This window comes from Chanodichthys erythropterus, chromosome 16 (genome assembly GCF_024489055.1).
Source record: "Chanodichthys erythropterus isolate Z2021 chromosome 16, ASM2448905v1, whole genome shotgun sequence".
NCBI lineage: Eukaryota > Metazoa > Chordata > Actinopteri > Cypriniformes > Xenocyprididae > Chanodichthys > Chanodichthys erythropterus.
Window position 1 is genome coordinate 36,549,994 of NC_090236.1, and position 23,807 is coordinate 36,573,800.

A 23,807-nucleotide genomic window follows, 5' to 3' on the forward strand; every position below is an offset into this window, starting at 1 on the left:
CTCCCACTTAGTTCCTTTTGAATGACTTGGAACTTTGCATTCCATTTTTGAATGAAAATGGAACTTTGCAGACTATATTATGGCACAATGACATCATAGACACTGCATTCCACAGAACCATATAGGCCTTCTGCGGTGCGGTCACTGGTCAGACCGCTCACATCTCCTCTTGATAGTTGCGCAGCTTTCAAGTTAGCTATGGTTGCAAGAAAATGCGACTCAGTTCCGAGTGTTCCTGTGAAAACGTCAACCCTCTACCCGAAATCTGACTTCTCTTGGCATTATCTTGGCGCCTGGGACAGGCCGGATAGTGGGGAAGAGGAGATTGAAGCACGCCAGACAGACCTGAGGTCGGCTGGGGAAATGTCCCTCCACCACGGCGAAAACTCCTGTCTCCCTCTCATGGACCGACGACGACTACTGGATGTCGTGGGACGAAGTAATAAGACTGGGATGAAGAGGAGAGGCCAGCCCCAAGAACTTGGGAGCTGAGGAGCTCGATCCGCCATCCTGCCACGCGCAGAAATGTACACAATACTGTGGAGAATCCCGTATAGAACGTCAAGGAGCCCTATAGAAGGTCCTGGCGGACAGGGGGTGGGGGTAAAATAATATAAATAATAAAATGTTAAATATATACTGTAAGTGTTACTTTTTCTTCCTTTTACTTAAGGAATGTGTTTCCAATCTTCACAGAGATGACATTCAGGTAGGTAACAAAGCTTTAGCACTTTTTGAAGAGCTTTGCTCTTACAGAAAAAAAAAAAAAATGTTTTTATTTATATATTATTATTTATCACCGTGGGCTTTTGACCGAAAGAACAATCCCAAGTAGGCTGACTTATATATGTGTATGTATGTGGCGTTTTTAATATGCTTTAAGACAAATCATGTGCAAATTCTTAAGTCAACACTGTTGCTGAGTATTTTCTTTAAAACTGTAGTGATCTAAAGACAGCTTTTTGAAATCGCTAGTGTTCCTGACGTCACAAACTACCAATCACATCAACGTGTGGGCGGGCTTTAGCATATCATTAACTATGACCACTCTGAAGCAAGTGAGTTGTGTAACATTAGCAACACATTATTAGCTGTCAAGCAAAAGTCTAATCATATTAATTACCGTTATGTGTCCGACGTTGTAAAGAGCGATACCATTGTGCAGCGTTTACCTTAGTAAAGTTAACCGAGTGGATCTCTGAGCTCGTGCAAGTGAGTGGAGGCGGGGCTAATTAGCATATTCATAGATCCACGTATACTAAATAAAGCAAGGGTGTAGAGTTACATTCAAGCAATTTTAAGGCATGATTAAAAAACATTTTCACAGGAAAAAAAACGTTTAAATATGTCATTTGGGTGATCAAAGATGAGTTTTAAGGGATACAATTATTTACATAAAGTGGGACTTTAAAAAGATGTATTTATATTAAATACAAATAAAAGACAACTTCCTGTTTGTGGGATGAATTTTATCATGATCTTGCATTTTTGTCATATGTCTCTTCACAGTTTAGTTATCACACAATTTGTGCGAATCTGATGTAAAACACTTCCTTCGTTAAAATGACCCTGTATCTACAATCTGTGCTTTGATAGACTTTCTCACAACCACTCACAAGAAAAACATGACAGAAACACATCCATTCGCTCTTCTTGAATGCACCTCACTGCTTTATTTACAGCAGTTATTTCCATTGATATCAAGATCTGACATCTGAAGCCGAAGGCATCTAGACACTCCTGTGCATCTTGGAGCTGCTGGCTGATCAGAGGTCCAGGATGATTAGTATGATTTTCGGATTAGAAAAAATAAAGATTCGAGACAAACATGTAAAAACATTTCTACAACCGGCAATAACTCGAATGACGACATATCAACTATGTACAAAAACATCAATAATATATTTATATATACTTTTATCGTCATCTATACCCACTAAAATATATCAAAGCAGCAACTATTGGTCAATCCGAGGAACTCTTTTAGTCAAAAGTCCTGAAAACGGTTTAAATATCCTTCAGCTGTAAATGTGTGAACACCAGGGGGGAGAAAGAAGAAAAGGAGCACAGGTAAGCAAATAAATAAAAAAATAAGAGTCCAAAAATCTGTTCGTTCTCTCTGTGTAATCTGGAATACTGAGTCGCAGGTAGAAAAGCAGTGTCTTGTACAGGCTTCCCCTGCAGACAGTTTGTTCTTGGAAGGACGCTAAACGTCATCCTACAGTTCCCAAGTTCAACAGGTTTGCCACCAAAGCCAAACGTGTACAGATTCAGACACAACTCCATGTTGGCATGACATAGGCCACAAACAGAGTAAGGTCACTTTTTTTTTTCTTTTTAAATTTTATATATATATTGTCTTTTTCTGGAGAGTCCGGGAGAATCGGTTGGTGGATGAGGAGAGAGTCTGAGGAGATGTAAGGTTTAAAGCAGCCTTCTGGTTGTCTGAGGTTAGTTTCACAGTTTGTTCCATTTGACCAGTCCTTGAAACTTGGCAATATATATATATATAAAACAAAAAACAAAAAAAACAAAGAAAAAAAAAACCACGACAGAAAAGAAGCAGTTAATGTGTATTTTCTTCTTTAAATACAAAAAAATAAAGCCTGCACCCTGTATCATCATCATACTGAGGCAGTAAAGAAGAAAACAAATGTCCTGAGATTACTTTCTGAAGGGCTTCTGATAGAGAGCTCAATAAAAGTGAATCTATAAAATGATGAGAAAAAAAAAAAATATAGCTTGATGGGATTAATAATATTAAGAAGGGTTAGATCGGGGTAGGGATAAGATGCGTCCGTTTTTCTTGCCGCCGTTCATATGCGTGTACGGCACGTGCTCCTCATAACTCCCTCGAAGGCCCACGGATGAGCCCTCGTCCCCATCTAGACAGCACTCCCTCTGAGAGTACGAGGAAGGGTCCAGCGGGATGCTCTCCATGTTCTCCAGGTCCATATCAAACTCTTCCGTCTCGGGCGGCTTGTTCTCCTCACTGTAGAAGAAGGAGACCTCCTGAAATGAGGGATGCAGATCCTCCCGGAGCATCTCGATGATCTCCTGGAAGGCGGGCCTCATTTTGGGATTGTAATGCCAGCACATCTGCATCAGGTTATGCCTGGAAGATCAGGAGATATGTAAAATTCAAGTACATTTTTACATTTATGTTAAAGGGTTAGTTCACCCAAAAATGAAATTTCTGTCATTAATCACTCACCCTCATGTCATTCCACACCCGTAAGACCTTCGTTCATCCTCAGAACACAAATTAAGATATTTTTGATGAAATCTGAGTTTTTTTTTATCTCCCTTAGAAAGGTTCAAGGTCCAGAGAAGTAGTAGAGACATCGATAAAATAGTCAACGTGACTGCAGTGGTTCAACCTTAATGTTATGAAGCGATGAGAATACTTTTTGTGCGCAAAAACAAATCAAAAATAGTGACTTTATTCAACAATTTCTTCTCTACCCTGTTAGTCTCCTATGCTGTTAACGCAGTGAATGCAGTGCAGCGCTTCCATGTTTGATGCGTGTTTCAATTTAAACTGCATAGGAGAATGACAGGGTAGAACGGAAATTGTTGAGTAAGATTGTTATTTTTGTTTTATTTTGGCGTATTCTCGTCACGAGGTTGAACCACTGCAGTCTTTCCTACTTTTCTGGACCTTGAATGTGGTAATTACGTTGCTTTCTATGGGAGATAAAAAAATAAAATAAAAATAAAAACCTCTCGGATTGCATCAAAAATATCTTAATTTGTGTTCTGAAGATGTACGCAGGTCTTGCGTTTTTGACAGAAATGTCATTTTTGGGTGAACAAGCACTTTAAATGTCAAATTTTTTAAAGCCATGTCAGCAAGGCTATCTTTATGGTGAGAACAAAGTGAATAAAAAAAAATTAAATGAACTATATAAGACATTTCAGATTAATTTAGGAGAAAATTTCATTCAGGTGATACTTTTTTTAAATACATCAGTTACACATATCTATGAGTTAAAACATTAAAAACAGTGCAGTCCAGTAAAACATGTTTAACAGTCATTAGCTATGTTTCCATCCACCTAATTTTATGCACATTTTGGGATATCGCATAAAAAAACTCTAAATGGAGGTGCCAAAATGTGCATACATTCTAAAAATGTGCACAAAAAAGCTCAAATGAGTAGGATACATTTTTTATGCGATTCGGAAACGTGCATAAACTACGATGGAAACACTTTTAGCAAATTAATTCCTTGATGCGCATCACAAAAAACATGACTATGCGATGGGATGGCATAACTGATCTCATTGCACAGCATCCGAAATCTGTTTTGGTCGTTCTGTAATGCCTGAGCAAAGTCTGTCGTTAAAGTGGTTTGGTTTAATTCCCTCCCAGAAGCACCTCACACAATTGCGTTCACAAACACCAGGCATCTGAATGCAAGATAACACATTTATTATGCTTCATCTGCAAGGCGCAAGTCATTTATTTTATACAAAAATGATTATGTATACAGTGGCTTCTACTGCAGCAACTTCCATTTTTCTTAGTGACATTTAGTACCATTTGATCAGGAAGTGACGATTTTGTTCTCTTCGGCTCACTGGATGGAAACGGTGCTTTATTCGCAAATGTTTAATGCACAAGTTATTGTTTAATGCACAAGCTATTGGCGTTTGACAAGGAAAGCATGACCGTGGTTCTTCACCTTTCAATAAATAACCATGCGTGAATCCTAAATGACCTAAAAGCGACCTAGTAAAAATAACTTGATACATATATTTGAAATTTCTTATACTAGGATTTATTTGCTACAAGTTGCAAAATTCCAGTAAGAGTCAATTCATGGAGATACATTAAAATTTTGAATATGAAATTGAAATATGAATATGAAAATGTTGAAAAGAAGGTTATAGAAAAATGTTACAATTTCTAGCAAATATAAAAATGCATTGCTAATAATAAAAAATGATCATTCTTTCGTGATGTGCAGGTGAAAATATTGACAGTACTGGTCCGACTGACCAGCAGAAAAAAACCCAGATACAGTAAAGTTAGTATTGCAATAAAAACCAACTTTGGGATGTTAACACGAGCAATAATTCAGTAATACACTCACAATCTGTCTGCGCAGTTGTCAGGTCTGTCCAGGAATCCTCCCTCCATCACAAACTTAAGGACTTGTTCATTGGACAGCCCCTGGTAGGGTTGCTCAGCCAGAGTACTGATCTCCCATAACACCACACCAAACGACCTGGACAAGCACAACGTGGGTCATCAGTGACTAAAACACACTCTAAGGATTGTCCTACAAAAATGACGCATGTCTTCATATGGTTGTATGTGAGTGTGTGTGCATGTGGTCGGCTCACCAGCAGTCTGAATGAGCGGTGAAGACTCCATCCTTCAGTGACTCAGGGGCCATCCATCTCACAGGAAGCAGGCCCTTCCCACCCTTTCTGTAGTAATCCGTCTCATAAATGTCTCTCGTCATGCCAAAATCTGACAGCAGTCAACACAAGACCATTAGAAAACTCTTAAAATAACAGATGACACAATCCACGAATGAGATATACTACAACACATCCTGTGTTTCATTATGAGCTTGCATTCAGCATCTCATTTTGTCACTATAGCTAGAATATTTTACTAACCTTGTGCAGTTATTTTACTTAGAAAACTTGCATACTAGACTCAAGATGAGTTCCACCCAGACTGTGAAACATTTATCATAAATGGACATAATTACACAGTGTTTTCATCCACACGAAAACAAAGCATCTGAAGTGCACCTATTATAAAAAATGCATTTTAACAAGGTATTTGCACAGAAATCATAATTGTGGGACACAATTAATCAGTTCAGAGTGTCTGCCTTGTGTAGATTCTTGAGCACAGTGGACAGAAAATGCATTTAGAGTTATCTATTTCTACTTGTCACAGGTTCACTTATAATAAAGGAAAAATGAGATATTAGTTTAGATATTATGGTAATGTAATGCTTTTTCTTTTATCCAAAAATGTAAGCTACACAAATACATTTTAATTGTATTATTTGTGAATCTATACTGGGAAAATCAACCTTCGAGAGACAATTTTGAATATTTAACATATATTGTTTGGTATTGGTATTATCCCTGGATCCGAATATTCATACTTTCCTACTATAGTACATGAAAAACAGTATGTCTGAATTCATAGTTTTCATAAAACAGTCGGCGTAAAGTAGGGCTGAGCATTCTTTCAATTCATTCAAATGTAATGTTTTACCTCGATTTTATTATTCTTAAATCAAGAAATCGTGATTTTGATTAAAAATGTTAGCAAACGTTACAATTAGACATGTTGACAATACAGCAATGATAACCGTTAAGAGAAGAAAACGACCACATGATGGCGCACCCGATTAACCGCTCTTGTGTGACGCTGGTCTTAAAGCGGCTGTTCACTCAAAAATGTGATATTGTGTTGAAAAAAAAAAACAAGACGAGGGCAGTGGAATGAGAAAAAAGCTAAGTTGTTAAACGCAAGTTGAACTTTTTTTTTTTAACTTGAGCGCCGCGTTTTTACAATGGGTGAGACGCTGCAAAAGATGAGAGACACGAGTGCAACAGCCAAGCACATCCACCAAACATAAAAACAAAAGTGCAATGAAATGCAAAATCCTGGAAAGAACTACTACTGTATGGCATGATGGTGCCAGGCTGAAAGGAGCTGTTATTTTCTGTTTTTACAAAGCATTTGCTGTTAATAATAGCCTATTACTGGTGTTATTTATTGCTATTAGCATTTTTCTTATTTTATATTATTTCTGAGTATATATGACGTTTAAGATAACTTTGTACAACATTTGCCTTCATATTTCATGCATATGTTTTGTCATATCGCCCAGCCCTTGCATATAGTACCCAGATGATCTAGTAATTCCTGTAAAATTCTGAGCATCTGATGTCCACTTTATAATCCCATGATGCCATGCTATAGGCCATACTTTAAACTTTTTTCTTTTTTTTTAAAGTTGTTTTTAAAAATCGCAAAAAGATGTTTCTCATCAAATGTAGTGCCTACTCAAGAGTGTATGTAATTTCAGATCCACCTTTTGGCTGCCAACTTGAACGTTTACATCATACTGCTTATTTCATCTAATAACTAACAGACTGACTCCTGAAACAGTGTAAGTTATCACAGGACTTAGGATCGCTCAGGGCATTGCAAAGAAAATATAAAGACAGGACCGCTTTAAGCTTAAATAAATAAATTTACCTCCAATTTTTACGGTCAGATCTTCAGCCACCATGCAGTTCCTGGCAGCAAGGTCTCGGTGCACAAACTTCTTGGCGTTCAAGTATGCCATGCCATCTGCTATCTCTGCGGCCATTTGAATCATCTCTTTCAGCGTTGGAGGAGGCCGACCTGGGTTATTCTGTAACAAAGCAATCAAACAACACATTAAAACAAATATGCATCATTTTAAATACATATATATATATATATAACTAAAACCTCTAGCAGGTCTGATAGTGACACTTCTGTTTTGTTACCTCTGAGTCAGGTCTGAGAGAACGCAGGAAACTCTTCAGATCTCCATGTGTCATGAGCTCCATCACCACTAGGGTGGGCTGGCCTTTAGACACCACCCCCAGCAGCCTCACCTAACCCACAAGATCATGTCAGTAACCATCAGAATATGTCACATTCCAACCAGTGTTAATATTAACTACAACTAAGCCTTAAAAATATCAAAATCAGTTTCAGTAATTAAAATAAAACCTAAAAAGTATATGTTGAAAGAGGTTACTTAACAGTTTTGTGGAAACTGTGATACACTATCATTCAAAAGTGACTGTAAAGACATTTATAATGTTACAAAAGATTTCCATTTTAAATAAATTCTATTCTTTTAAACTTTCAATTCATATAAGAATCCTGAAAAAAGTATTCCTTGGTTTCCACAAAAATATTAAGCAGCAAAAACTTTTCAACACTCATAAGGACCATTATCAATATTTGAGCACTTTCAAAAAACATTAAACATCTTAATTATTCCAAACCTTTGAGCAGCAGTGTATATATATATATATATATATATCAGATTAAAAGAAATGTTGCCTTGGTAACTAACTGAAATAAATAAGTTTAAGTTGAAATTCTAAAATTAAAACAGATATAAAATTAAATAAATCTAAATAGAAATATTTAAAAAAAATAATGAAAATAACAAAAGCACATAAAAATTCAAATGAAAACTAAAAATATAAAAATAAAAGCTTATTCTAAATAATAATAAACAATATACAAACAAATACTAAAATAAGACTACAAAACACATGTAAGAGACATGTCTTACCACATGGTGGCAGCTGAACGCCTTCATCACAGAAGCTTCGTTGAGGAACTCAATCCTCTCTCTGAGGCTGGCCGACTCGTTAACTGTCTTCACCGCAACACGGGTCTGTGGTTCGCCTTTAACTATGTCCTTTCCGATGCCCTCATACACCATGCCAAATGATCCCTGGCCTAACTCTCGCAATAGATTAATCTTTTCACGGGGCACCTCCCACTCGTCTGGTTCATACACTGCACAAACACAACACACATGCAGGACACACAGTGTCATATTTGAGATGGAGCAGATCTCAAGCAAAAGAGAAAGTCATTTTAAATGTGATAATCTGCTTAAATCGATCGTTAATGAGATCAACTCTTCAATTAGAAGTAAATTAAATGTGCATCGACCCCAGCATTTTCTGCTAAAGGTCACACACAGAGGGAAAGGAAAGTTGCTCACCCTCATCTGGGCTGAAATACTCTGGATTTGGGGAAGTATAAAGTCGCCCAGTCGGACCTTCTGTTTGCCTGGTTAAAAATTAATGAAATTCATTACTTACCTCATAAAGAATAGTTTTATGCTTGAGTTTTCAGGACAATCACAACACTTACTTTTTCTTGAACATGAAAAAGCCCACACCTCCCATCACAAGGAGTAAAAAGACACAGATCACCGGACCAATCACAATCTTCAGCATGTTGGATGGGTCCACACCTGTTCACATAAACGCAACCAAAAAATATATAAAAGTTGTGCACTTCCAAACTAAGTTGTATATAGGTGAAGGACACAATGGAGCAAATAATAATTAATAGATTAAATAAAAATATTCTGTATATACTTATATAAACAGGAAGCCTTAAAATGCAGAGGAATAAAAAAATAAATTAAAGGCACAATATGTAATTTTTCACCACTAGAGGTCACTTATTCAAAACAAAGGCGTAGTTTGATGACACTTGGGAGGTGTTGTCTTCACATCTATAGCCAATGGAATCGAATCCGATGGGACTCAGGCAGAAATCATATTCATGGATGAGCTGATGTATTAAAGATTTATTAACATTACTGTTGTATGAAGAAGAGTGTGGCTGAAAGCTGTTGGAGAGGAACGAGGCCGCTGGAGCGATTGCAAATGAGAGACGAGCGCGACACGCCTCGAGAGCTTTTATAATGCCGTAGATGAGCGTTTCCGCTTCTTCCGGTCATGTGTATGTGAGGTAACGCAGCGGTGTTTATCATAACAGATACATTTGTGTTGAAAGTTGTTATAATGCTACTCTGTGCATTCCCTCGAGATTTAACCAATAAGACTTACTGTGTTGAACAGTTGCTAAAACATATAATATATTAAAGCGTCTTTGGTGTTTCCATGGTTTCTACAAAATAAAACCGGAAATCAAGGGTAACACGGGTATGATGTCACTGATAGGCGACACATGGACACAGTCCATGTCCTGGTTAAAATTGCTTATTTTTCTGGATTTAGACATTCTTGGAAACATTTGGGATAATGTAAGTACACAAGTCAACAAAATATAAAACTGTTCTAGTGATTTGGGGATATCTTAATCCAAAAATCTTATATATTGTGCCTTTAAATATAAAAAATTATTATAATAAAACCCACAACTACAGAAGAGGATTAGGGCCAAGCAATAATAAAAAAATAAAACCATCTCGAGATTAAAGTTGTTAAATTTCGAGAAAAAAGTCGAAATAAAATGTTGAGAATAAACTCTTTAAATTATGAGAAAAAAGTCGTTAAATTACGAATTTGTTCTCATAATTTAACAACTTTTTTCTCGTAATTTAATGACTTTATTCTCAACATTTTACCTCAACTTTTTTTCTCGAAATTTAACGACTTTGTTTCTCATAATTTAACGAATTTGTCCTCATAATCTAACAACTTTTTTCTCGTAATTTAACGAGTTTATTCTCAACATTTTATCTCGTCTTTTTTCTTGAAATTTAATGAGTTTATTCTCGTAATTTAATGAGTTTATTCTCAACATTATCTCGTCTTTTTTCTTGAAATTTAATGAGTTTACTCTCGTAATTTAATGAGTTTATTCTCAACATTTTATCTCGACTTTTTTCTTGAAATTTAACAAGTTTATTCTCGTAATTTAATGACTTTATTCTCAACATTATCTCGACTTTTTTCTTGAAATTTAACGAGTTTATTCTCATAATTTAATGAGTTTATTCTCAAGATGGTTTTATTTTTTTATTATTGCTTGACCCTAATCCTCTTCCGTACACAACAAAATTAACCAACAATAAACAATAAAAATGACCACAAAACAAAACCAATTTATGGTCTAAAAAAAAAAAAAAACTAATTCATGGCATCTTAGGGCTTCCAATTGAACTGCAACATTTTGACTATTTTTCCCTAATGAAGACCTAGAGGTTGAAACTTTTCAATAAAACTCAATAGTATCAGTGTGTGAATATTTAGTTTTTTCCACAAACACACAAACCTCTTCAAAATTCAGTTATGTGGGTCTCATGCATAATTAAATAACTGAAGATATGATATTCATAGTTATTATAGACCAGCCGTCTTACGTAGGTCCTGAACATAGAAGTGTGTTGGCTCTGTCCACGATCCATTGCCTGCCAGGGAGGTTGCTCTGATCCGCACTGTATAGTTCCCAGGGTGCACCACTCTCAGCTTACAGCCTCCGTCTGCAATATAATTCTTCCTGGATACGCAGTGGTGCAGCTCCTTAGACATAAAGGCACGCAGTTAGATAACCCATATTGCTGTGCACATCGAACTCAAGACAGCCAAAGGCTTAGTTATCATCATGTTTTTAAAGTCCATCTCAAACTAATACATATAAATATTACTCATCAGAATTTAATGAAACTGCCAGAGGTCAGTGTAAACAGAGTGTTTCAAATCCATCAACCCAAACAGGTGCATGTGTCGCTAAGTGCAAAACCATCACATTTTGTTTTGCTTATAACAATTATTAACCTTTATATAATCATCCCTTGTTTATCCGAGGCTTTTCAAAAACAGCATTAGGAACATTTCCTCTGTCTCTGGCTGGATTTCTCCATGGTTACAGAAATACACAGCTGACGCAATTATGCTAAAAAAGCTTGTTTCTTTGGAGCTATTTGGAGATTTCATCAGGACTGATAAAAATCAGTTTAAAAGTGCAGCCAGCATTCATGGGAGCAGAGTGCAGGCTTCCATCTCTATCCTGTGTAACATCTCACCTCTGTATCTCCCAGTCTCTTGTAATGGACTTCATAGAGAATAATCATGCCGTTAGGAGCCTTGGGCTCCGTCCACCTGATGTGTACAGAGTACTCCGACACCTCGTAGGTTATCGGACCCACAATGTCATCAGCTTTTTCTGCACAGAAACAGAAGACTACATGTCAATAAAAAACAACTCTACTATATGAAATAATGCATCATAAAATTACAATCCCACACCTTCGGGCATGGTGCGGGCACTGACGTAGGCCGCCATACTGCAGCGAGTGGGGTCGCTCTCATGGTTGCAGGCATGGATTTCTATCTGGTAGCTGGTGAAATGGCGCAGATTGGAGATGACTGTTGACTCCTTGGAATGAACAATCAGTGAAATCTTATTGGCCTCTGCTTCCTCCTCTGGGCTACGAGTGGCAGAGCCGTTGGGCAACGAGGAAGGTGTAGTGAAAAGACGAGAGGAGGTCCTATTGGCAATGCCCACCAGAGATCTGCGCTGTCTTGATGTCCTGGGTACACAGAAACATGTAAAGAGAAGGAATTCAGTCTAGATTTAGGTTCAGTCTTAAAGGAGTCCTTGATTATGATTTCACTTTGTAACTTTAGTTAGTGTGTAATGTTGCTGTTTGAGCATAAACAACATCTGCAAAGTTACAACGCTCAAAGTTCAATGCAAAGGGAGATCTTTGCTTTTAAAGAATTCTTTAAGGACTACAACAAACAGCTAGTAGGGACAACAACAAGCTTCTTCCTGGGTTTGTGACATCACTAACCCTAAAATTTACATAAACCCCGCCCCCGAGAACACATAACAAAGGGATCAATGCCATGTTGGGCTGCTTTAGAGAAGAGGAAGAGTTGTTGTAGTAGAGTGTTGTTGTCATGCCGTCATTTAACACCGGACTACTTCACAAACGAGGATCAATTCAACGCTGGATTTGCACAAAAGATGTACATGACGACACATGCTAGTGGATGAGTTGAATCAACTCCACAGCAACTACATAAATTTATCCACTAACCATTCAGAAACGTCCAGTTTCATTCTAAAAGTTGTAACTTCTTCCTGAGTTTCTCCATCAATGTCGACTCCAGTTTGAACAATGTAAGGCTGAACACCGTTACTGACAATCCTCATTTTGGCTGCGTGAGATTCTCCAGCTTTGTTGTTGTTGAGCTGTTAAAGCTCCTCCCTCTTCTGGAGCAGCAGCTCATTTGCATTTAAAGGGACACACACAAAAACGGCTTATTTTTGCTCACACCCAAATAAGGGCAAATTTGACAAGCTATAATAAATGATCTGTGGGGTATTTTGAGCTGAAACTTCAGACACATTCTGGGGACACCATAGACTTATATTACATCTTGTAAAAGGGGCATAATCGGGCCCCTTTAAAACATATTCAGGTTGGACTTTAAGATGTTTTTTTTATCTTGCATTAGAGCATGTGAATTGTAGTTTTTTTGTGAACAGGTATTTCATTTGCCAACAATACATCAATGTTTAGATAACAGATATTTGTAGACAGGGCCTGAAATTAACACCCGCCAACCCGCCAAATGCGGGTAGATTTCAGCTGTAGCGGGTAAGACAGCCACTCCCACTAGCCAATTTGGCGGGTTGAATATAATTTCAGTTTACAGCCAAAGGATCGTCGAAGATCGTCGTAGCACAACATTACAATCCAATCACACAATTCGTTATTTACATGCAGTTAGTGAAGGAGGGATAGGCGGAATTGCGCTAAATGACACACAACAGAAGCGCTCTCTCTCTCTGTCGCGCGCGATCAGTTCTCCTCGCGCCTGAGTAGCCAAATACACGTGCACACAGATGTCTAAATGTCCATCGTGTGGAGTATCTCGCGTGAATACAGTCGGTTATGGTTTAAGTGGACGTAAACAGGTGAGTAATAACTGAATATGCGTCAGTTACGTCCATGCATTCAGCTGCCCAATTAAATAGGTCATTAATGTTAATCAAACAACAAAAGATGTTCAATAAATGTAGGCTATATGTGTATATATGAACCTAGTGTATCTGAAAAAAGATTATTTTTAATTTACTATTGTTTTTGTAATTAGCTTCTTTGTTCTTTTATATAGCCTAACACAAATAACTTATAAAATTTCTCATATTAGCCCATGATATTGTCCAGCTCTTGCCCACCTGTACATACCAGCTGATATACAATGTAGTCTTGATTTAGGTGGTCAATCTGCATTTAAAAGTTTGAAAGGGTTTTAAATCTTCTAAATCAAGTAAAATGACTCGAAATAAAGTAATTTAGGCATAACAAAGTCAACTTTAATCATATAAAATGTAATTTACCAACATCAAAAATGCTGAGTGGCTAGTAACTTTGGAAAACCACTAGCCACAGTGGCTGGTGAGCAAAAAAGTTAATTTCAAGCCCTGTTTGTAGATGTTGAAAAAGTGTGCATATGTTGTGATTTCAGCTGATGTGAGTCATGTAATAATGCATGTGTAAACAGCAATCTGATTGACTAAATGACAGTTCTATATTTTGCAGTATTTCATTCAATAATCTAATGGACACCTGCGCTAAACAAATGTTCAACCCTTCAAAGCAATGTGAGAAAAATAAAAAAGAATATGATATATGCCTGATGACGCAGAGTCTTTTCTTCACTCCCACTAAGAAGAGAAAGAGCTCCCATTATCCCTTCATTGTTGAATACAGACCACAAATGATAGCATAATTGCATAAAACAGTAGCAAATTACAGTTTAGGAAATATCTGAAAGCAATTAAAGTGACCATTCATTCATCACATCTGAACAAACTGAAATATTAGCAACTTGAAATTGTTTGAGCACAGTTTACTTTCTGTGACATTTCCTATTGAAGCTGGTTGTTAGCAGAAACACTCTCATTATGAATTAGAATTTGATTGGATAAAAATACTTACTACTTTACCAATACTAAGGTGTTTCAAACTCTAAATCAAACTTTAATTCGGCAAGGATGCATTATATTGATTAGAAATTTACAAAAGATTTTTTAAAAATGCTGTTCTTTTGAACTTTCTATTCATCAAAGAATCCTGAAAAAAATGTATCATGGTTCCGACAAAACTATTGAGAAGCACAACAGTTTTCGACATTGATAATAATAATGAATGTTTCTTGAGCATCAAATCAGCATATTAGAATGATTTCTGAAGGATCATGTGACTAAAGACTGGAGGAATGATGCTGAAAATTCCATCACAAGAATAAATTACATTTTAAAATGTATTAAAATAGTTCTTTTAAATCGTAATAATATTTCACAATATTACTGTTTTTACTGTATTTTCGGTAAAATAGACTTTCATTAAAAAATTCTTACTGACCCCAAACTATTGAACGCTGGTGTATTTGACACACATTACCAGAAGACAAAGTCTAAATGTGTATCTTTGCTATTTTGGCCATTTTTTAAAGCATACAACACTAGCATGCATGGACTGCAAGCCACAAAATTCCAGTTCATTGGGTTCATTACAAACATCGCCTCTAGAGGGAGCAAAGGAGCATTTCATGTGGTTGATTTTAACTATTCCAGCGGTCAACCACTACCAGAGCACCACAGCCTTCAGTTATTTCCTCATATATAAGAGCTCAGGACAGGAGGATTCAGCACTTTTGGTGTGCTTGAAGAGCCAAAGCATTTCTGAGGATAAAATCATTCTCAAGTAAAACCATATTTTAAAGTCTAAATAAAACTAATTGAATACTTTTTATAGTCTGTAAAGTCGCAGTGAATAAAACGTGCAGAACAATGAAGGGTAGTGAGACAAACCGCTTGTGTAGGAGTCTCCACTTCCTCTGAAAGAGTTGTGGTAGTCGTTGTCAACATTGTCCATCCCTACAACAGACCAGACAACATCTTGCCCCCAAAACAAAGATTACACTAAACCGAGGCCTGAGAGAAATTGTGTGTATACGTGGGAGTGTGCATGTGTGTAGGAGTGGAATGAGATCTTTAGAGCCAGCTGTGAGCTTCTGAAGGCCAAAGATACACAAAGAAGGTGGAAATGCAACTAACAAAATATGTACTCAAGGTCTTGGATTCAAAAACAAACCAGTGAGGGAAAGTGTTCGGACAACTACAAAGAGTAGAAGTTTAGAACTCTGGACAAAACAGATGAACACAATAACAACATGAACCACTTGTCTTTCAAAAAAAAAAAAGTCTCTATGATTCATTTTTGCAGTTCTAATCTAGGCTAGTTAAATGAGGAACTGTGAAATTTACCTGAGCTCAAAGACTTCATTATGGAGGTAGTTCTCAAAGGTTTTGCGGTACTCCGTCTCCTCTGCCTCTTTCTTCAGCTGTTTCTCTGTTTTGGGGCAAGCGCAGCAGCGGCTATCTTGGCCCTGCTCCTCTGTCTGGTTCCACTTCTGTTCCTCTTCGTTGTCCACTTGTGTGGGAGCTCTGGTGGGAAGCTTCATACCTGAACAACAAAAACACAAGACTTTGATTTTGCTCTCCCAATCAAAGCACTCACAGCGCTCTCCCAGATAATTAGGTGCTAAGACCCATGTATCAGTAGTTAAAAATTCAAAAAAGGTCTGCACTCTAAAAATTGTTTTATTAAGTTCAAGCAGATAACTATGGAAGCTTGTTTCCGCCACGAAATAAAAAAATAAAAGGCAACTGCGACTTTTAAACACGCAATTCTGACTTTATAACTCAATTCTGACTTTATCATGCAATTTTGACTTTATAACGCAATTTCTTACTTTATATCTCGCAATTCTGACTTTATAACATGCAATTCTGACTTTATATCACACAATTCTGACTTTATCATGCAATTTTGACTTTATAACGCAATTCTTGACTTTATATCTCGCAATTCTGACTTTATAACATGCAATTCTGACTTTATATCAAACAATTCTGACTTTATCATGCAATTTTGACTTTATAACGCAATTCTTGACTTTATAACGCAGTTCTTGACTTTATAACGCAGTTCTTGACTTTATAACGCAGTTCTTGACTTTATATCTTGCATTTCTGACTTTATCATGCAATTCTGACTTTATAACGCAATTCTGACTTTATATCATGCAATTCTGACTTTATAACGCAATTCTTGACTTTATCATGCAATTCTTGACTTTATAACGCAATTCTGACTTTATAACTCGAAATTCTGACTTTATAACGCATTTCTTGACTTTTTATAACGAAATTCTGACTTTATTTCTCGCAATTCTGACTTTATAACTCGAAATTCTGACTTTATTTCTCGCAATTCTGACTTTATATCTCGCAATTTTGAATTTATAACTTGCAAATACTTGACTTTATATCACGCAATTCTGACTTTATAACTCGAAATTCTGACTTTTATATCACGCAATTCTTGACTTTATAACTCGAAATTCTGACTTTATATCACGCAATTCTTGACTTTATAACTCGCAATTGAAATTGAAAAAAAAAATCAAAATTGTGAGATAAAAAGTTGCAATTACCTTTTTTATTTTTTATTTCATGGCAGAAACAAGCTTCCATAGATAACAGTTCAAATCTTACCAACCCTAAACTTTTGAACGGTAGTGTGTATGTTTTATATTATAATCCTGTATGTTTTCTAACCTTTTTGACAGTAATCAAACTTGTAGAGCTCGCTGGCCTCTGGTTGCTGCTGGCAGAAGACTAAGTAGTGTGTGATGTTTCCGTTTGGATCGTTAGGGGGCTTCCACTTCAGAATGATCTGAGATGAGGAGTTTGATGAGGATATAGGGTCCAGGGGCACGGAGGGTTCTGAAAAACAACAACAACAAAAATACTCACCCATAATAAAGTGGAAAAAAATAATGGTTGAAGAAGAACAAAGCAAAAAATAAAAGTAGACTGGTAGACTCTAAACAAAACTCAATTCTGGTTAGACCGCATTGTCAGACTGGGTTACAGACGAGACAAGAATAACGACAGCTTCCTCCTAAAAAGGAAGAAGTAGAGGGGCACCATCGATGTCACAGTGTGTGAACCCAACCGTTTGCCAAACCAGAAAGAAAAAAAAAATGAGAAAAACCCTGAAGGGCTACTTTCAGCTCTTGCCAACCAGCTGCCGAAACAATGTTCTCAGCTTAGTGAATAGTTATGTGGTTTATCAGGAAGGAAAGACAAAACAAGCTCAAAAGGAAGTCAGACAGACACCTGGCAGCACTGAAACCAAACCACATTTATTTTTTCACCTAAATCACGGCCTGACATGCTGCACACTACTGAGTGATTTCACTCCACTAAAAGTCACCAACGACCATTTTACCAGCCTTTGACCTCTTTTATTCCTCTCTCATGCCAAGTCCGCACCATAAACACTGCTACTGAAATCAACTTAGTGAAATGACTTAATTTATTTTTAAGCAGGCTTGGTAAGGAAATCATGCATACAAATGCTTAAAAGTGAAAGGTCTTAAAAGAGTAAACAGATGTTCTGAACAAGGGCATACCAAAAACTGGTCATCCCAAATTTCTAAATTTCTAGGTTTGTCCTAAAAGTTTCATTTTCCTTTTCCTTGAAAAAATCATAACCTTTCTACAACACTGCTTGTGAAGCTCTTACTGGTAGCATTGGTGCGGACATAGATGATTTCGCTCTTTGCCCCGTGGACCTGGTGTTCATCAGAAGCGGAGAGCTGGGTTTTGACCATGATGGCGTACTGCGTCCATGGCTTCAGAGGGAGGATGAGGTAGCCGGGCTCCTGCTGTTCTTTTCCCTCTGTGGCGCGAGGCGGAGGGTCCACATCTGCTATGACCCAGCTGTTAGAGCCACATGCATCCTGACCATCGAACTCAGTCACATTCTTATATGGCCTAGAGAAGCAGAGACAAATGTTATCAAACACTAACACAGCATTGTATTGAACTCAATCTACAAACCAAGCACAGCCATAAAATGGACCTTAAAGTCATGGTAGACACCATTGTTAACCCTCTGGAGTCTGAGGCTGATTTGGGGCTTGGAGAAGTTTTGACATGCCCTGCCATTTGTGCTTTTTTCAGTTGTTCATAAACATATTAATGACAAAAGTGTCATTACACTGTATTCAGCACAAACTAAGCTACCATAATATGTGAGGAACATGTATGTACATGTTTGTATTTTTGAAGGAATAACGTTTATGCGTGGTTATTGAAAAAACAAAAAATTTCAGTCACTGAAATAAGGCCAAAAAAAGTATATTAAATCTGTGTTCACAAGACTTCTGGGTATTGGAGGTTGTAGACCAGAGTTTTTACTTCAGAATTATGTAAAAATTATGCTGCCTACTCCTTCATATAAAACAATATATTGATTTAATTTTTGTAAGACACTTTTTGTCAAGAAACACAGTATGCATGGAGGCGTGAATCATCATGAATAATGGGTCATTTACACCTGAGAAGACAAAAGAATTGCATAATAATGACCTGAAATGACTTGCATATTAATGAGGCCTTTCAGTCAGGTAGGCTGTGAAAAAAACCCTCTGTAATAATGTCTCAGCTCATCATAAACAGCAATAATGTGAAATATTATTACAATTTAAAATAATGGTATTCTATTATATTCTTTAAAATATAATGTATTTCTGTGATGCAAAGTGTCTGAACAATTATGGCATTTCATATAGGCTTTTAGCTTAAAAGCATGCACATTTGGAGAAATATTGATGGATTCTTATATATTTATGTCAATTTTCTATTCTGAGAAGTAATATTTATTGTCATCACTATGAGTGCTGGATACTGTGTTTTCAATTCATACTTGCAGCCGGAGGGCGCTCTGTACACCTTTAGGCCACAAATTCATATAAAGAAGAAAAGGAACTAAGAACTAACGGCATGTCTTCTAGAGCTCACTAACCATGGCTTTAACATCCAAATAAACACTTTTCAAGACAATAAATACACGATTGAGACAATGCATACAAGTATTGCCTCTAAATTTGCGTCTGAATAGCGCTGGCTCCGTGGGCGTGGACGCATTAGCGGGTAATGAGCTGAATCTCGGACTTCTGACATGGCTCTCTTTTCATACAGATTACATAAACACAGGTTTTAAATCGTGCAAGTCAAATCGAAAACAAACATTCTGACATTTCAACGTTTCTTTAGACATAATTGTCTTTTTTTTGTCATTAGTACTCATAAGTACCAGTTCATTTTCTGAGAACTATCAGATTGGACTTCGCTCAGAGGGAGAGGAGAGATCACGCATCATGTTAGTTTTCTTTATTTTACAAAAAGCACAACATTGTGTTTTTACTCTGAGTGTACACAAATAAAAGAAGACATTCTATAGTTTCAGTTGATATATAACTTATGTCTCTATGACAAGAAATGATGGAGTATTTTAAGCCTGTTTTGCTGCAATGTGAAAAAAATCCTGCAAATCGCGCCGGCACGTTTTTGGACCTCAGGGAGTTAAAATGGTGAAAATGAAAACGAGGCTGTGAGGGAAAATACAGTCCGTATAACTTGGTGTGTATCATTAAAGGGTTGGTTCATCCAAAATTGAAAATCATCCCATAATTTACTCACCCTCAAGCCATCCTAGGTGTATGACTATCTTCATTCAGACGAACACAATCAGAGTTATATTAAAACATATTATGGCTTTTTCAAGCTTTATAATGGGAGTGAATAGTAACCAGGATTTTCAAGCCCAAAAAGCACATCCATCCATCATAAAAGTAATCCATATGACTCCAGCAGGTTAATAAAGGCCTTCTGAAGTGAAGCTATGTTTTTTTGTAAGGAAAAATATCCATATTTATAACTGTATAGACTATAATCACTAGCTTCCGGTAACAGCTAACCCTTTAAGTCGACAAAACATAAAATATAGTCTTCACTGAAGTTTCCAGTGGACAAAATTCTCTGGATTTCAGATGGTATGTCTATCCTTCACAGTCTTAATTTCATTCACAACACATTATATGCTGTCTATCTTGATTATGGGTGCACTATGCAGAATTTTCAGTTACTGTTTGTAAACACAACATTCAAACCTGGCCCCTCCTCACAGGCAGAGCACCGCCAGAAGATCAAGCCCTCGACCCTAACATGATTTATCAGTTGTACACGCAGCCCAGCCGACTCAAGAGAATACCAGCAGGATGAGCTATTTTGCAAGTATTTGTTAAAATATTGTGCTTACCATGCATAACTAGCATTTTGTACATATCAAAAAACAGTTACGCTAATAGTTAGATGACCTGTAATTTGTGAGCAAGTTTAGCCAACAGATTATGAGTCATCATAAAAACTTAATTACAATGCCTAGTAATCTGTCGAGTTACAGAAGTAATGATTGAGAGGCATTATTTTTGTCCAGTCCAGAGTTTATTTTTTCAAAAATCCTGCATAGTTCACCTTTAAGGTCCAATAAAAAAAAAAAAGAACAAAAGTTGAGTCACTTACGCCTCTTTGTATAAAACCATGAATCCCAGGAGGTCTCGAAAATCTGGCGGCCAGAAAGGTTCCCATTTAATAATGATCTTGTCTGAAAGTGTGCGGATCTGTGTGAACTTCAAAACCTGGCTCTCACCTGGTGAAACACCAACAACAATGCGTTCAGATTTACTCAGAAAAAGTGCATAAGAGCATAAAGGAAATGCAAAGATATGTCCTCCTCACATGAAGCCTGATCTCCATTGGTCTTTGAGACAATGTCATTCTTTGTTTGACGGTTCTTAGTGCCAGTCACCTCCTCCATCTTCCGGATCTCCGACATGCAAAGTTTGGAGTTATGATGGAAAAACATGCGACCTTGCTGGATGGTCAGGTTGTGTTTGTTCCAGTCCCACAGCTGACGCAGGTTCTGGTTATCGAGTGCGTAGAATGAATAATTCCTGATGGGAAAGAAAACAGCACACAAATAAGAACAAGAGGTTGGTTTACAAACAAGTCCTGACATCCCAAAGTGGCAAGACATCCAATGAAGAAGACTCATACCCAACTTCCTGCGTTTCTCCATGGATGATTCGGAGCTTGCGAAGGAAAGATAGAGAGACTAGGGCATATGAGTGTCGCACTGTCAGGTAGCCGGTGATCTCCTCCAGCTGCCCCAGGTTAGCTTCCAGCTCTGCGGCTATGTTATCTAATAGAGAGAGGTGGAAAGAAGAACAAGTTCAACATCTATGAATTTATGAAAGTCTGGAAACTGTTAAAAATGTACAATGAGGTACAATAAGGCTACTCTGTAACAACTGTTACTGATTACATTGAATTATTGGAAATGAATGTATCTGTTTGAGGAAAATTAACATTTTTGATTTATTCTACAAACTACTGACAACATTTCTTCCATATTTCAAATGAAAATATTGTCATTTAGAGCATTTATTTGCTGAAAATGACAACTGGTCAATGAAAAAAGATGCCATGTTTTCAAATCCACAAAGCCAGGCCAATCAAGGTCAAGACCCAGATCAAGACACTGTCATGTCCATCACAATCTCCAGACCTGAAGCAAGAGGGTCACCAGCCATTACATAAAGCCAAACTGCTTGAATTTTTTCACCAGGAGTGGCATAAAGTCTCCCAACAGCAATGTGACCGACTGATAGGGAGCATGCCAAGACACAGGAAAGCTGTGATTAGAAATCAGGGTTATTCAACCAAATACTGATTCCTAAGTTAAAACATTAGTATCGTGTTGTTTAAAAATTAATATAAACTTGCTTCCTTGGCATTATTCGAGGTCAGAAAACATAGCATCTTTTTTCACTATTTTGACCAATTGTCATTCTCTGCAAATAAATGCTCTAAATGACATTTTTTTTTATTTGAAATTACAGATAGATATAAATAATAATTACAGAGAAACTGCACATTTTGGAGTGGTCTCCAAATTTCTTCCAGAGCTAAATATTTTAAAGGTGCCCAAGAACCAGTTTTTCAAGATGTAATATAAGTCTAAGGTGTCCCCTGAATGTGTCTGTTAAGTTTCAGCTCAAAATACCCCATAGATTTTTTTTAAATATATTTTTTTACCTGCCTACTTTGAAGCATCATTAACTATGCACCGATTCAGGCTACGGCCCCTTTAAATTGCGTGCTCCCTCCTCAGCTGTGCACATCCAGACGTCCTGCCCTTGTGTAATGCCTTGATCATGGGCTGGCATATGCAAATATTGGGGGCGTACATATTAAATATCCCGACTGTTACGTAACAGTCAGTGTTATGTTGAGATTCACCTGTTCTTCTGAGGTCTTTTAAACTAATGAGATTTACATAAGAAGGAGGAAACAATGGTGTTTGAGCCTCACTGTAAGTCATTTCCATGTACTGAACTCTTGTTATTAAACTATACCAAGATAAATTCAATTTTTGATTCTAGGGCACCTTTAATAATAAAAATCAGAATATTATTATTAAGTAACCTGAAGGAAAATACACCTCCAGTTAGCAACAGGGTGATCAGAACACTGATGGGGATCTGAATCTAACAGTATAGGAGAATGATTGCCACAAAAGCCAATTATATAGTTTAATCATCATTATATAAAAGCATATGCAGAATGCTGATTAACCAATCAGAACCATGAATTCCAGAGAGATGTGTATTAAAGTCGCCCTTCTATGCTGCACAAAGAGTATTAGAGAGCTTGTTTGTTCTTACTTCCTCCGCGGATGTTGATAACCAAACTGCCGTTGATCACAGTGCATCCTCTCAGAGCCTGCGCGGCAGTCACTGAGTCAACCGTCTTCAGCCCCATGCACACTTTGGGACAGAGGCCAGCACACGGGGTACAGTTCAACCTGCAGCACAGAACACAGAGTCACGTTTACACAAAGCCACATGACAAAAAACAAGCCATTCATCCACACTTGCTGCGAACGGACACAAAGAAATGCAGATATGATGGAGCGTTTCTATTTTCGTTGACGTTAAGGCAAATATGCAGCATTAAGACAATAACGGATTGTTTGTGTCAAGGACATGGATCCTGTTGCGCAAAGTGCCAGCGCTGTTTCGGTGGGAGCGGGGGCGCGGGTGACCTTGCAGGGCAGGCCGAGGGTGCAATCAAAGATGAATGAGACACTCTCTCAGACGTGCCAGAGACAAAACTTAATCATTGATTGTTTTTGTAGATTTGTTGTCCCTGACTGAGGAACTGTTTGTCCTCTGTGCAGGATGCTTTCTGCGCCACTGTTTCCTGTAAAACTATGCAACGCATGTTTGTACGACAACTTTAAAAAATGTGAATCCACAAGCAAAACAAAGGATATGAAGGTGTG

The 23,807-nt window shown here is 37.3% G+C and overlaps 1 protein-coding gene across 2 annotated transcripts in view; it reads right to left on the reverse strand.

The window, feature by feature from the left end:
* Nucleotides 1–2,422: 2,422 nt before the first annotated feature.
* Nucleotides 2,423–23,807, reverse strand: part of insra (insulin receptor a) — a 75,468-nt gene continuing 54,083 nt past the window's right edge. For both annotated transcript variants that reach the window (XM_067362579.1, XM_067362580.1), the window contains exons 4-21: nucleotides 23,188–23,327; nucleotides 21,518–21,662; nucleotides 21,200–21,414; nucleotides 20,984–21,110; nucleotides 18,141–18,391; nucleotides 17,168–17,335; nucleotides 15,812–16,010; nucleotides 11,773–12,056; nucleotides 11,550–11,689; nucleotides 10,887–11,046; nucleotides 8,921–9,023; nucleotides 8,769–8,836; nucleotides 8,328–8,557; nucleotides 7,522–7,632; nucleotides 7,244–7,403; nucleotides 5,353–5,482; nucleotides 5,100–5,234; nucleotides 2,423–3,115 (exon numbers count right to left, since the gene is read on the reverse strand). In XM_067362579.1, the coding sequence (XP_067218680.1) occupies nucleotides 2,761–3,115; nucleotides 5,100–5,234; nucleotides 5,353–5,482; nucleotides 7,244–7,403; nucleotides 7,522–7,632; nucleotides 8,328–8,557; nucleotides 8,769–8,836; nucleotides 8,921–9,023; nucleotides 10,887–11,046; nucleotides 11,550–11,689; nucleotides 11,773–12,056; nucleotides 15,812–16,010; nucleotides 17,168–17,335; nucleotides 18,141–18,391; nucleotides 20,984–21,110; nucleotides 21,200–21,414; nucleotides 21,518–21,662; nucleotides 23,188–23,327 (3,121 nt within the window). In that variant the 3' untranslated portion in view covers nucleotides 2,423–2,760. The remainder of the gene's footprint in view (nucleotides 3,116–5,099; nucleotides 5,235–5,352; nucleotides 5,483–7,243; nucleotides 7,404–7,521; nucleotides 7,633–8,327; nucleotides 8,558–8,768; nucleotides 8,837–8,920; nucleotides 9,024–10,886; nucleotides 11,047–11,549; nucleotides 11,690–11,772; nucleotides 12,057–15,811; nucleotides 16,011–17,167; nucleotides 17,336–18,140; nucleotides 18,392–20,983; nucleotides 21,111–21,199; nucleotides 21,415–21,517; nucleotides 21,663–23,187; nucleotides 23,328–23,807) is intronic.